The following is a 16,015-nucleotide window of genomic DNA, read 5'->3' as shown; positions in this document are numbered from 1 at the left end:
TTGCTTTCAATTATAATTTCAATTCCTCAATAATTCAATAATATGAAACACGATTTTTTCACCGTAATTTTCTAATCTAATTTTGTTGTCGTTCATTTGCTTTTCTGCCTGTCCTTAAGTCTTGACACATGACAGCTGTCAAACGAAATCTTGGGCGTAGATAGTGGTTCACGTTAAGATTCATCAGGGGCTGTCCAACACAGGGCTGTTGCAGCGAACATCCTCCCCCCAGTGTCGCCTTAACTTCTTGTTCAGCGTCACCAGATTCTACCACGTCCAGCACAGCCAACTTGGTAACAGGCCTCTTCATAATTCCTCCTACTGTCATCACTTCCGCTCGACGCGGTACACCATCCTTTTCCAGGAATCGTTTGAACCACTCGCCCACGAATCCATCGGTTCCTCACATTCTCGTCAACTACAAGAACTAGATCTCCTACTTTGATCGACTGCACCTCCCGGAACCACTTTGTCCGTCTGATGATAGTTGGTAGGTATTCTACCACCCAACGACGCCAGAAATTGTCTAATGTATGTTTGACCATGTTCCAACTGCACCTCAACGCCATTCCAGCATCCACCGGTAGCTTCTCTGGTTCCTGTACGCCGTTGGAACTCAGCAACAAAAAGTGGTTGGGTGTCAGCGATTCCTGACTGGCTGATTCTAGTGGAATGAACGTCAACGGCCTAGAATTGACCATGCTTTCCGCCTCTGCTAATACCGTTGCAAGCGACTCGTCATCTAATTTTCGCTCTACCGGAATAGACCCCAGTGCCGACTTCACTGCGCGGACCATTCTTTCCCAACAACCTCCCATATGAGGAGCAGCGGGTGGGTTAAACCGCCATTGAGTTTGGGAATTTGTAAATGTGCTCCCCAACTCGGTGTGAATCCTGTTGATCTCATCCTGAAGATCCCGGCTCGCTCCTACAAAATTCGTACCATATTGTCGGAGTAAATTTCCCGAGGCGATCCCGCCGTGCAATGAGCCTTCTGATCGCCTTCTTGCACGCATCGGTGGATTAACTGGCAACTACTTCGAGGTGAATGGCCCTGACCGTAAGGCAAGTTAATAGACAAACCCATTGCTTCACTGCACTTCGTTCCACTATCACAAAATACGGCCCAAAAAAATCAACGCCAACGTATGTAAACGGGCGTACGTTCGGTTCTAATCGCACCGCTGCACAGTGTTGCTTTTTGCCGATTTCGTGCGCTTTTTTAATAACATAATTTCTGTTCATTTTTTCGCTGTAGTTTGTATGGAGAAGACGTTAGATATGAAAAGGGCCTTTTTTTTTAGAAAATCTGTAAAATGATTAATCCACCTAAAAGTGAGAAAAAAATTTTGCCTAACCATCGACACCAGATATGAGCGTAGTGTCTTCAGGAAAGTTGTAGCGGATGGTATTTCAAGCCACTTTGCCAAAGAGACCCCATACCTATGACTTATATAGTACGAGATATGTGACATTTTCTGTGGAAGGTCCCTGAAATCAGTTTTTTGAGGATAACTTTTTTTTCTATGTCCCTGGCATTTTTACCACCTTCTACAAAGTTGTTTGGCTAACAAATATACACGTTTTTGTAGAACATTGCGAAGCTCTATCTCTTAAAATTGAAAAGTTATTTGAGAAAATGTGTTTTTTTCTAGGGGTGTTTTAGAATCGTGTAACTTGTTCCGGAGCAAAATGGTGCACACAACTTTTTAGTACACGGAAAGTGCTGTATGTCTACTCTTATCTCGTGATTGAAGCTTGTGTTTACACAAAATTACACGTGATTTATTTAGATTTCAAATGTCCCACTTTTTGCTCTACTTGTACACTAAGTTTATGTAAATGCTATAGGATTTAAATAAAAATTAACCTTTGATTGGTGGCCAATATGCCAACAGTATATTGCAACACGATGAACTGAGCTGATGTCTGCATGTGTGTAGATTCGTGTGTATGTGAGTATGTATAAACATTTTATAGACCCATTTTTCGGAATTTAGCAATGAACAATTTTTCACAGAAAACTGCTTGGGTTGTATGAGTCTATTATTCATTCTCGAAGAAAGGTGGGGTGCGTTATAGAAGAAAACATTGTTTTCCAGATTAATCGTAATACTCGAAGTGCTTACTTCGTTTGTCAATATAAAAATACTTGATACATCAATAGAAAACTTATTTCCAAAAAATACTGCGAGAAGGTGATGGAAAAGTTTTGAAAAACCAGAATACTACACACATCGGTGAAGATTTCTTTCTCGTTTACTATAGTCCAACAATCCGCCATCGATCATTATTCACAAATTTACAATGATAAATAATGAACTTAAATTCCTCATGTAACTTTCTGTGAAAAATTGTTATTATTTAATTTCCAAACAGTGTGTCTATAAAATGACTATACATACACACTTACATACGAATATACACACATACAGGCATGAGCTCAATTCATAGTGTTGCAATATACTATGGGCCTATTGGCCACCTATCAAAGGTCAATTTTTATTTAAATCCTATAGCATTTACATAAACTTAGTGTACACGTAGAGAAAAAAGTGGGACATTTGAAATCTAAATAACTCACGTGTAATTTCGTGTAAACACAAACTTCAACCACGAGATAAAAGTAGACATACAGCAGTTTTCGTGTACTAAAAAGTTGTGTGCGCCATTTTGCTCCGGAACAAGTTACACGATTCTAAAACACCCCTAGAAAAAACACATTTTCTCAAATAACTTTTCAATTTTAAGAGATAGAGCTTTGCAATGTCCTACAAAAACGTGTATATTTGTTAGCCAAACAACTTTTCAGAACGTGGTAAAAATGCCTGAAACATAGAAAAAAGTTATGCTTAAAAACTGATTTCAGGGACCTTCCACAGAAAATGTCACATATCTCGTACTATATAAGTCATAGGTATGGGGTCTCTTTGGCAAAGTGGCTTGAAATACCATCCGCTACAACTTTCCTGAAGACACTACGCTCATATCTGGTTTCGATGGTTAAGCAAAATTTTTTTCTCACTTTTAGGTGGAATAATCATTTTACAGATTTTCTCAAAAAAAGACCCTTTTCATATCTAACGTCTTCTCCATACAAACTACAGCGAAAAAATGAACAGAAATGATGTTATTAAAAAAGCGCACGAAATCGGCAAAAAGCAACACTGTGCGCTGGAAGCGGACCCATTTTTGGAGGAACAGGTACAGACTTGTACACGCGGCACCACATGCAGCGTTTTCTTGTAAGTCGAACTTCCACTCGCAGCCGAGGTACGTGGAATTTCTGGCGCACTTCATTAACTACCGTTTCATCATTAGCATGGCCGTATTTCCGATGATAGAAGTCCAATAGCAGTTCAGTTAAACGATGGCTTCTTGGCAGGATAATAGGGTACTTTGCATCGTATACTAGTACATGTGCGGCAGAAGCTCTGCTGCCTACCCGCAACACCCCATATTCGTCGGCAAATGGTGACTGCTTTACCAGACAACTTGAGGTCTCTATTTGCTTCTGTTGATCACTGCTTCGATTCAAGTTCTGCTTGAGAACCGCAACTTCTTCAGGAAACACTTCGGATTGAACCATCGTCCACAGCGTTCTCTCGGCTTTTTGGATTTCCGCACAGGTCACTCCGATTTTATCTGTAGAACGACTATACTTTGAGTTTCTCAAACTGTCCACGAAATGATGAACATATGCCACGGAACGCAACATTCTCTCGAACCGTGAAAATCTTGTAACGTTCACTATTGGTTGTTTGATATGATGGCTAAATATGTAGGCTTCACGTAATTCAGTGTCACTTTCATCCTTATCTTCTTCCGGATTCATCGAACAATTAGTTTCGCTGCCGTAGAGAAATTCCGGACCATGAAACCAGCGGCTGTCAACATTACATGATGGACCTTTTCCCCACTTTGTAGCTTCATCTGCAACGTTGATCTTCGTAGAAATCCACTGCCATTCCTCTATCTTTGTGAGGCTCAATATTTCGTCAACTCTGAAGGCGACAAACTGCCGATATCGACGGGTATCCGACGCTATCCACGAACACACCGTTGATGAGTCGCTCCAGAAGTACGTCTTCTGAATCTTCAAAGTGTGATTTTCCTCTATCGTTCTTCGTAAGCGAGCTCCTAACAATGCCGCCATCAGTTCTAATCGTGGAATAGAGACAATGCGAAGTGGAGCCACCTTCGTTTTCGACGAAACAAGTGCTACTCTGACCTCTCCTCGGTCCAAGATACGGAAATATGCCACCGCTGCGAATGCCTGAGCGCTTGCATCGACAAACACATGTAGCTCCAGTGTCTTGAAGCTTTGTGGATCGTATCCCGGAAAATAGCACCGAGGTATACGCAATTCACATATCTTCTTTAAAACTATTATCCAATCTTTCCAACGCTCGCCTATGTCCTCTGGAATCTCGTTATCCCATTCTGTCTTGCTTCGCCACACATCTTGTATAAGGATTTTTCCATGAATTACAATCGCCGCTACCAAACCTAGAGGGTCGTAAATGCTCATGACCAACCGAAGCATTTCCCTTTTCGTAGGAAACGCCAAAATGTCTAGTTGATCACGTACTTTCTCGTCGAACTGCAGTGAAAACGTGAACTCATCCTCCTTTTGAATCCACGCCATCCCCAACACTCGGTCGAATCCAATCTCTTTATCCGACAGCATGGCTTTAATCGATTCTGGATTTACTTCACCTAGACTGTCTAGGACTTTTCCGTCACTCGACATCCAGTTACGAATATGGAATCCTGCTCGTCGGTGCACCTCGATCACTTCCTTCGCTACTTCAACCGCTTCCTTCACCGTATCGAAACTGTCTACATAGTCGTCCACATAGTGTCTCTTCCTGACTGCTTCAGCTCCGCGTGGAAGCTCAGCTTCTTGTTCAGCTGCATTCAAATTCTTGATGTACTGCGAGTGCGCCGGAGAGCATGCCGCTCCAAATATTGCCACGTCAGAGACCATGGTACTCATTGGATGCTCCGGAGAATCTCTATAGGGAAATAATAGTGCGCTGCGATCTTCTTGACGAATCGAAATTTGCAGAAACATTTCTTTGATGTCTGCTGATACGGCAACTTGACGCTCTCGATATGGGAACATTACAGACAATAACGGTGTCAGCAGATCAGGACCCTTGAGCAACATGCTGTTCAATGATACGCCATCAATCTTCGCCGCTGCGTCCCAGATCACTCGAACTTTTCCTGGCTTTTTTTCATTCACAACGACTCCAATCGGCAAGAACCATGTGCGCCGCAGGTCGAATCCTTCGACTTCCTTCACTGTAGCCTCATGTATGTAACCCTTGGTCTGGAAATCCGCTATTTGCCGTCGTACACTGTCGTAAAGCACCGAGTCCTTAGCTAAACGCTTTTCCAGGCACTTGAAGCGTCGTTCTGCCATCGGCCGGCTATCTGGAAGCTCCACATAATCATGTTTCCAGAGCAGGCCCGTCTCGAACTTCTCACTGTTCACCGACGTGTTGTTACTTCCAGGATATTGAAGGCCAGTTGTTCTTCAACGCCTTTCACGTTTGGCACAACAGCGACACCTAGACTCTCGATATCGAAAAGCGACGAACGTACCTCATGAAGGTCATCTTCAGGCGTCACGGCACAAATATGGAGTTGCGTATGCATCGTGTACGCTTTTGTTTTTCGTAGACTTCCACACACTGTCCATCCGATTCTGGTCTTCGTTGCTATGGGGTCAGTCAGCTTGCCCTCGCGCAGTTTCAACGTGGCTAGTAAATGGCTATTGCTCTGTCCAATCAGGATTCCTGGTACTGCAGACTTAAAACTCTTCACTGGAAGCTTGCTCAGATGCTTGAAACGTGTTGCTAGTTCTTCATAGTCAGTCGTCTGTTGCGGCAGACCAAGGTTTTCGACGGTATACACCTCGGATAATTTGTACCGTTTGTTTCCACCGACCTCGGATATCGCCAAAGTAACGATTTCTGTTCCAGCGATGTTCTTGTTGATGCCCCCGGTCCATTCAATGTGCAAGGTCTCTACTCGTCCGCTGGCACCAAGAGCTTTGGCAATTGACCGTTCGATAAGTGTCACCGAAGATCCGTCATCGAGGAACGCGTAAGTGTTCATGTGTCCCTTTGTCCCGTACAAAGTAACCGGGAGAATGCGGAAGAGCGTGGACGACGACAACTGACGATGGATAGAAACCACCGCACTGGTAGTGGAGATGGAGATATTCGGTGGCTCAAAGTGAAGTAAACGGTGGTGTCGTTTGGGACAGTTGTTGATTCCACAAACCTCCCCTTTGCAAGGCCATCGTGCATGTGACGTGAGACAACGTGCACACAATTTGTTGGTCTTCACCGCCTTCCATCTGCCGTCCAAATCTAATCCTTTGAACGGCTGGCAGTTTTCGATTCGATGACTGTCGATGTTGCAAACGGGACACAATCTGGTACTGTTCGCTCCGCTTACCCTTTCCTTCACCTTTCCACGATCAGTTTCAGTTTTCTCCATCTCTTCGCGAAAACTCGCTTTCGACTTGTCAGCGTACACGTGCGTGTTTAAGAATGATCTTTCCTTCTGTCGATTTTTCTCTTCCCTGACAACTTTCTGTGGAACATTCGTAAGCAGCGTTACTCCGCTTGCAGCAGATGAAATCCTTGCCATGTAGTCGCTAAACACATTTAGATCCACCACTGCAATTTGTTCTTGATAGAGAGCCCAACTAAACTTCACCGCCGCCGGTAGCTTGTCCACCAGTTCCTGTAACAAGATCGGGTTTGCTAAATGCCTCTCCATTCCGACTGCTTTGAGATGCCCGCAAAGATTCTGCACCACCAGGCCGAAGTTTACAAGGGTCTCCAACCGCTCAGGTTTCGGTGGAGGTGTGGCCCGAACCTTGGCGATCATATTGTTAACAATTTGTTCCGGGCGGCCATACAGTTGCTGTAAAGTGGACATGACTTGAGGCACTGTTGTCGGGTGGAGTAAAAAACTGCTGACTGCTTCCTTGGCACTACCTCTTAGACTCCTTTGAAGGCGCAAAAGGTTTTCAGAGTTGGTGTACCCGCAGGTATCCGTAGAGTGCTGGTAGCTGCTTATAAACAGTGGCCAATCAATCGGATCTCCAGAGAAAGTTGGTAGCTCCCTTGTGACGACCTGTCTAGCAGCTAACTGTTGAGGTGATGGTCCAAGTTGAGTTGCCATGAGCGAATGAGCAAACTGATTCGGTTGAATTCCTGGTATAGAGCGTGATATATTTGAAATAGGAGGAATAGGAGCTGGCATGTTCATTATTCCTACACCCTCAGGCACACCACATTGTGCCACGAAGCCCTGTAGATCATGATGCACACCATCATCAGCCGAAGTCAGTAGAGGAGGTGGGGGTAACGAGCTTCAGCTCAGTGGCGTACTGCCGTTGTAAACTATTGATCCTGTTTACAAGTTCGATTTCGCGCTTCCTTCTTATGTTGATATCCACCTGGTGTTTTGCCACTAACTCCTGGATGGATCCATGTTCCGCTTCCGCTTGTCGTTGGAGGGCATTCTGCTTACGGAGCTCGCTTGTCTCGATACTCCAACGTTTGTAGCAATGTGCTCCAATGCGATTAATTTTTGGCACTGCACCAACACTTGGCGCGATTTCTTCAACCTTTAGAAGATCCGCGTAGGGCTGAAGATTAACGAATGGCACATCATTCAAATCCTTGTTTTCAGCTTGCTTTTTCTCGTCTCTTCCGATGGCACCTTCAAGGGAATCTGCAGACTCGATGCTGATGCTTTCCAAGGTCATTGGGATCGACTTCACCTCTGATCCCGCAGCTACTCTACCATCACCTACGAGTTGAGAAATGACGGATGGAACCCGCAGCGGAGTTGAGGAAGGATGTACTACCTGCTGAATTGCGGAGAGCGCCTTTTCTGACAGATCGGCAGTCATAGATGACGACACAGGTATCTGTCCTACGATTACCTGACCGGAATTCTCGGTTGTCTTCGTCTGCCGTACCCAATCTTCAGTGCGTTTCGAACTCCTCTGACTATTCCGCATACTGTTCCCTTCATCACTGTCCTTCTCATTTAGCAGTTCATGCTTGCGTGCGATAAACTGCTTACCTTGTTCCAGCTTCTCCCGAAGTTCCTTCTCATTTAAAGCTCGTTCTCTTGCTATCCGCTCTCGATTCAGGTCCTCAAGCAACTTCTGCTCCTCTTCTAGACGTTGCAATTCACGTTCTACTCTGGATCTACGAGCACTCGACGAATTTGAAACCCCGCTAATCTGACTACGTGCTGGTTCAGATACACCGGGCATACATACTGCGCAAACGTAGCTAACCGAGCGTACTGTGGACGTATTCACGTTTGCACACGTAAAATGGTACCAATGCTCACAATTTTGGCACTGAACCATATATCGCTCCGCGTTATTTGGCTGATCGCAGCCAGCACAGTCGTACAACTCACCTCCGTCTTCATCCACCCTGGATGGGATGAACGAATCCTCCGATGACTTACTAGATGTCTTGTCGTCATCACCCGGATTGAGGTTAGCATTCACCTGCTGAGCCCTCGTTTGCGACCGGGTTTGCCGCACATTCGACAGAGAATTCATCGTATCTGGGATGAAATCTTTAAGGATGTTGCCAGGGCTGTTGCAGCGAACACAAAGAATTGAATTCTGTAGTACGAAGAGTCATCATGGGCCCTCCTTAACCGTGCGGTAAGACGCGCGGCTACAAAGCAAGGCCATGCTGAGGGTGGCTGGGTTCGATTCCCGGTGCCGGTCTAGGCAATTTTCGGATTGGAAATTGTCTCGATTTCCCTGGGCATAAAAATATCATCGTGTTAGCCTCACGATATACGAATGCAAAAATGGTAACCTGGCTTAGAAACCTCGCGGTTAATAACTGTGGAAGTGCTTAATGAACACTAAGCTGTGAGGCGGCTCTGTCCTAGTGTGGGGATGAAATGCCAATAAGAAGAAAAAGAAGTACGAAGAATATATTATTGATTTATAAATTCGGGACTGATTTGCGATTTGGGCGTAACTTATATTGTAATCAAACATTGGAAGGCATGTATCCGATAGAATAGGCTTTCCTCTAGCAGGTAAGGGAATTAGTTCTGGAGCAAAACGCTTGCATTCTACGGAATTCACAAAACAATGTTTGTTTACAAGGTTGTGAAAACTCATATGTGAATATGTACATTATGTGGAAGATATTGATTTGAAAAATGTATTGGAGGTAACCACTTTTCCTTCGATGGGACTCGAACCCACGACCCTCAGAACGCTAGACTGGTGCTTTAACAAACTAAGCTACGAAGGACCTCCGTCGGCCTAGCGCAACCTAGCGGCTACTGAATAAGCTTGAGATTCCTAAATTGGACGCATAGTCAAATCACTCGCAATCCATTTGTCAAGCCAACACTTCCACATGTGTATGTTACACGTTCACATTAGAGGGGCGTGAGTATTTAGCAAGCCTGCCCAACCTTTTCAAGCCACGGGCCAATTTTTAGAATTTACACTTGCTGGCGGCCCAGAAAATATTTGGTATATAACTTTTTGACTATTTTCAAAATTATTAGTCTTTTGACATAGAACTGCGTCTTTCTTTTCTATATTGGGGTACACTTTACGATTGCAAAAAAATCAAAAAAACGTCACGAAAATATGATAGACTTTGATCGTTAATATCTCAGCCGTTTCTGGATGGATTTTCAATTTTCTTGGACCATTCGATCAAGGAAGAGTCAACGCTTCATACCCGATGTACACTAAAGTCGTTTTTTACGCGGTTTTTTGTACACGAATCGCTTTTTATGCGATTTTTTTTCACTCGGATTTTGGGATTTCCGCGGTTTGCTTAGACATATTTTGGGATTTACCCCTTTTCTTACGTTATTTTAATTTACGCGGCCCATATCCTCCGCGTAAAACCCGACTCCAGTGTATTACAATATTTATGTATGATAATATTTACAATTCCAAACTTGCTAACAGTTGAGCAATCGGTTTCGGTGAATCAGTCAATCTCGTAAGTGCATCGCAAGCTTCTTCTTCCATAGCACTACATTCCAACTTGAACTTGGCCTGCTTTTCAACTTAGTAATCTTTAAGCATTTATTTGATTATTAACTGAAAGTTTTCTATGTCCGTCATTGCATTAGTATGTATCTTTTGTGGCAATACAATAGATACATTGTGACCACGGTGTCGAGAATGTTTCCCTGAATATTTTTTGCTGATTCCTATGTATCTGCCGGAGTATACGCAAAGTTCGACGCAACTCACATGAAGAAATAATAATTATTATCAATAAACTGTCAAACTTCTTTGTCGCGTCTACTCTGACTTCCTCCATAGGATGACCACCGAACGCCATTGACAGCCCAGGTTTCACGATAGGCTTTTCTGTAATAAACCACTGGGGGTTAGACTGATCTAGTGGTTGGTGATTAATCTCTCTTCCAGTTTGCGATGGGAAAAGTAGGTGATAACATGTTCAAATTTTGGAATCAATTGATAATAAACACAAAATTATCATTTTAGTATAAACCTGACTAATACCAATTTAATGTCAACAATTACGTTGAATTGAATGTTTGGCTCGTGTGTTTTGATGTTACGTAGAAAAATATGTTTAAAAGTAGCATTTACCATTGTTTCAAGATACAATTATCGAACGATTCTTACTTTCTAGCGAGTTTTTATCAACTCAAAATTTGAATAAGTGGGGCCCTCCTCAGTCGTGCGGTAAGACGCGCGGCTACAAAGCAAAACCATACTGAGGGAGACTGGGTTCGATTCCCGGTGCCGGTCTATGTAATTTTCGGATTACAAATTGTCTCGACTACCCTGAGCATTAAAGTATCATCGTGTTACCTTCATGATGTATACGAATGCAAAAATGGTAACTTGGCTTAGAAACCTCGCAGTTAATAACTGTAGAAGTGCTTAATGCACACTAAGCTGCGAGGCAGTTCTGTCCCATTGTGGGGATGTAATGCCAATATGAAGAAGAAAAAGAAGAAGAAGAATTTGGATAAGTGATGGCTTGAGAGTGTTGTTCAGCCTCGATTATTTAAAAATATTATTTTTATCACCCTTTTCAAATGTTGGTCTAAAAATTTTTATACATCACCAGGGTTCGTAATGTTCACTCAATCTCAGCAGCACAGGATAAACAACGAAAACAGATTCACCCTGGGCTTTAAAAAGGCTCTCTTTAGTCTCATCGAACAAAAAAGTCGAAAACCTGTACATTGCATACAGCTACGTAGTTCAACGTCACCTTTGCGTACAACCCGATTGGGCTGCACCTTTGAGTTTTTTCATTTAAAAAAAACAAACACGATTTTATTACTTTCAAACAACCTTATTTGTTTATTTTGTTTTCATCGTTGCATTGGGGATCCATTTGAAACATTTCAAGTAAATTATTCACATCGGTAAACGGTGTTGAAAAAATGGAAATTTCGTAACTTTACCGGCATTATGAACAGATTTCTCGCTTAACTTTTTAAAAGGATCTAAGTAACATATTTTTCATGAATTAATTTAAATACTGCAATCAATAGCTTTCATGTTGTTCTGTTGATTGCGGTATTCAAATTAATTTATGAAAAAAATGTTACTTAAGCCCTTTTGAAAAGTTAAGCGAGATTTGAATGAACTATTTTCAGCAGGATGAAAGAAATGTACCAGATTTCAGCAACCCACTGTGCCAAAGTGCATTGCTCAAGTCATTAAGATGTTTGGCGATATTTATCTGCTAGAAAAGCCAAGTCACTCATCTATTCAGGATTATTCAGCTCGAGCAGTAGTTTTCCCGTATCTTGTAAAAAATAGTGCCATTTACTTTTCAAAAAAAATCTCTCTAGCATGGTACCAAGGCTTAGTCAATGATCTTCGCAATAATACAGCAAGTCTTCGTATTCGTCATTTCCGTCAACATCATTTATAATTGGTGGTGGCTGAATTCGTTACTTAACGTAGATAAAGTTGATTGTCTTAATAACAAGCGTCAATACTTGAGAAATATCGATCGTTTAGCTTAGCTTAGCTTGATTGATTGTACACATCGTAGTTGCTAGTCGTGATCGGCCGAGAAACAACAAATTTGCACAGCTCACCAAATGAATAGCTTTCCTGGGATCAGAAAACCATTCTCACTGTACATGATTTGGAGTTTCCATTATTCAAGACCAATATCGATGCCGGCCACGTCCTCACAGTCAATTTAGGATAACGGGAGGAAAATTAGTCCAACACTCATTGCTACAAGAGACCGAGGAATCCTCTGCATCTCCGTGAGTGCCACGGGAAAGGGATATTTGGTTAGATGATAAGGTAATCTATAGGAAGTCGCCTTGGTAAGCGACTATTTATTTATTTATTTATTCCAAACGATTTATTTATTCCGAACGCGCGCGATCGTTCTGTTGTTCGTAACATGAAAAAACGCGCACTGATTAACTTTATTACCGACCGCACTATGCAGAACACAATATTTCGGGAGATCGCGCGATCGTTCTCTTCTTGAGGAATATTGATCGTTTTAGCATAAATCGATTATTTTGGTAAATAGGTATACAATATGGCAGGGAAATCAATCAATCAAGGAATGGAGATTTAAATTAATTGAGCACCACTTGAGCACCCTACTTTTGAAGCTCTACTCACTTTTGTTTCTTACCTGAGCCTTTTCAAATATCATATTTCAGATTTTATTCCTTCAATATGGTCCAATGCATCGAGTTCATCATTGACGTTTGAGTTGTGCGCTGTTTACTAAGAATGAATACTTTTTTATTCATCGAGTTCATTCAAGTGTTCATTTTTAGTAAACAGCGCACCGCTCAAACGTCAATGATGAACTCGGTGCATAGACTAACGCAAAATGAACTCCCGCAAGAAATTATGACGTTTGAGCGGGTCGCATAATGAACGCATAATGAACTTTTGTTCGAATGGACGACCCGCTCAAATGTCAAAATCCATCGGGTGAGTGAATTTGATGAACTCCTTCACAGGTCTATTGGACCATAGCAAAACGTTCTGAACAAATTAAGCAAACCGGCATTCCTTTTTTCAACGTGAACGTAAACTACTTTATTGAAAACACGATGTTCCACATCAACCTTTTGTGTCTAGGGATCCTCAATGCAATCATATCAAATTATGTAAAATATTATTTTTCGTTTCGAGCTTTGATTTAAAACTTACGTATTTTATAATGAATAATGAAAAAAGAGCTTCTCGAGCCAGCTAAAGAAGCTGGTGGGCCGAATCTGAGTTCATTTTTCTTACACACCAAGGGCCACAAAAAACAGACCCGAGGGCTGCATCCGGATCCGACCCGCGGGCCGTACGTTAGGCAGTACATACATGGTACATCGAACTCTATTAGCGCCATATAAGGTTGGTGTCTTGGATAAATGCGAGAAAGGCAGTATCACTACTCGGTGAATTAAGTTGGGTTTTTATATTTATTAAAATACTAGTGGACCCGGCAGACGTTGTCCTGCACAGTAGGCGAGAATACCCATGCGAAATTTCCATACGATTCTTAATTTTAGTGTTTCACGATTTACTCAACTTTATTCGTAATGTTAGCATAAGGAAATACCATATAAACCCGTCGGAAATAATAACGAACATATTTGCTGAAGGAATGAAGAAAATCCATCCAGCCGTTTTCGAGTTATGCGGATACGAACACAGACCATTTCATTTTTATTATACAGATTTTTATTATATAGATTTAGATCAAAATAAAAAAAAGTTATGAAACTGTAAATCAAACAAGTTAACATTATGCATGTCTTTCTATTTATTTCCAGGTAATACCAATAAAGGAATTCAATCAACAATGTTTGCTTTTCAAGGTTTGAAATTTGATAATTTGTTAATAAAATGCCATAGTCACAGCAATATGTTGAACGAATATACAGCCACAATGTAAAGAAGTATGTACTGATAAACAGTTCCATAAAATTTTTTGGAACATAATCTGGTCGAATTTCCCAATCATGGATCTGCATAAACTGTCAATAAAGAATAAAACCTGCCAGAGCCAACATGTTCTGTATTTCTCAATTAAGATTAAGATACTCTCAGAATGGCTTCTAACAAGATCAGTTTAGATTAGAATAGATATTGCAAGGTGCAAGGTGAATGTTATTGAAAATATTTACAAGATTCCTCTTTTTGGCTTTTCTGGTCAAATGGCCTCCCTGAAGATGGCCAATATGAAGAGTCGATACGTCGAATACAGTAAAAAACGTGCTTTTCAAATCATTTGTCCAGGAAAGCCAAAAAATAAGTGATCATTTGTCAATTACCCATTTTTAAGACATTAACGGAGAATCGTTTGAATTTCGTCGGAAACATCTAAGTTCATTCAGGGAAATGTTTTCGTAAAATATTATTTTTTTGTCATTTTCTGCGCAGCTCTGAGTTTTCTCCGTTTGGCACCACAGCATGAATGAACGTTCCAATCGTTTTCATTGCGCATGCGCTTGCTGGTAATGTGGGTGTGAATTGACAGCTAGACATATCTATACATTTCGCCCTACGCGTGTTGATGTTGATTATCCACTAGCAAAAATAAAAAAATCCTCTTTGGTGTTTTCACTTTACTATGCAAGAAAAGTGTTTGTAAATCGTCAATAAATCTATATTAGTTCGGCACGATTGTGGTAGTGTGGGATGTAATTCGAAGTTAGCTAAAAATGAGATGGATATCGGGGCTTTCAGTAAGATGAATAAAATACGATAAGATGGAAATCGGTACAAATTGGTGAGATTTTAAACAACGTTTTGGATAAATTATGGAAGGAAGTTACAAAATTTCTTGATATAAGGTCATTTTTCAAATGTGAGCAAGTCTATTTTTGGTAGTAAATTGACCATCAAATGCTTTTGCTTCGAGTATTGATGTTTTATACGTGCACGTTGCCTTAATGAGATGGATATAGGAACAGATACCCTACTCTGAAGTTTCCACCGAAAATTCTGTAGAATTTCTAAGGGATGCTCTTTGGATTTCCCAATGAAACTTTTTGGGAATTTCCTAAAAAAAAATTAGAAGTTTCACAGTGAATTATTTTGAATTTCCATAGAAAATTCGTCGAATTTTTTACTGGGGTTTTTCGAGATTTCACGGGAAACTGTTTTTTTTATTTTAACGGGAAGTTTTGAAGGAATTTCTTTGGATTTTTACGGCAAACCTTTTGTATTATTTCCATTTGGCCGAATTGAATGTTTGGCCGAAGTGGCTATTGGGTCAAAAACGGTTTAGCCGAAAATGTCACTTGGCCGAAAGCGGTGATTTTAGCATTGGCAAATTCGTAGGTGGTACAAGCCAAGACTATTGAATGAGAGTAGCATCACTTTCATCCGTGACCACAGATATTGATTTGGGACTAATCACTATCTTTTAGATGGAAGCAACGCATTTTCCAATAGACGAGATCTGTCATGGCCACGTCCTTGCGAACAGTGTTGCGCTCAATCATAATCAGACGATAAAGATTGCAATTTTCATGTGAAAACTTTTCACGTGAAAACAGTAGGCGAGTTGTCGCCGGCGACAACTTCTCAAATTATGTACTCGAACGATAATAAACACAGAATTTTCATTTAAACGTTAATCTTTACTATGATCAGCTAATTGTCAACAGTCCCGTTATATCTTTTATTTGGCGTTATGGTTTCATGGTAGTAAGGAAAAAGTGTTCAAAATGTAACGGTAAGTGCTTCAAATCAAGATACGATTTTCATAATCGCTGGCGAGTTTTTATCATCTGATAATTTGAAAGTAAGACCGCGGGTGAGTTTGATCATCCTCGATTTTTTGAAAATTTGATTTTTCCCAACCCTGCTTGCGAATGCTGCTTTCAACTGATTTTGTTTATATCTGAGTCTCCATGGAACGGGTAAAATAATATTTTTCTATCGCTTTAATAATGAGCCGCTGCAAGTAGACCATAGTACACTCTA

The 16,015-nt window shown here is 41.3% G+C and overlaps 1 protein-coding gene across 1 annotated transcript; it reads right to left on the bottom strand.

Annotated features, from left to right (window-relative positions):
* Positions 1-3,133: 3,133 nt before the first annotated feature.
* On the bottom strand, positions 3,134-5,431 carry LOC134204939 (uncharacterized). The gene has a single exon (XM_062679752.1). The coding sequence runs from the start codon at positions 5,429-5,431 to the stop codon at positions 3,134-3,136; it is 2,298 nt and encodes a 765-aa protein (XP_062535736.1).
* Positions 5,432-16,015: the final 10,584 nt, after the last annotated feature.

The sequence above is a fragment of the Armigeres subalbatus genome, unplaced genomic scaffold (assembly GCF_024139115.2).
Source record: "Armigeres subalbatus isolate Guangzhou_Male unplaced genomic scaffold, GZ_Asu_2 Contig986, whole genome shotgun sequence".
Lineage (NCBI taxonomy): Eukaryota > Metazoa > Arthropoda > Insecta > Diptera > Culicidae > Armigeres > Armigeres subalbatus.
Note: the sequence above shows the minus strand (reverse complement) of the source record. Positions and strands in the feature narration are given on the sequence as shown.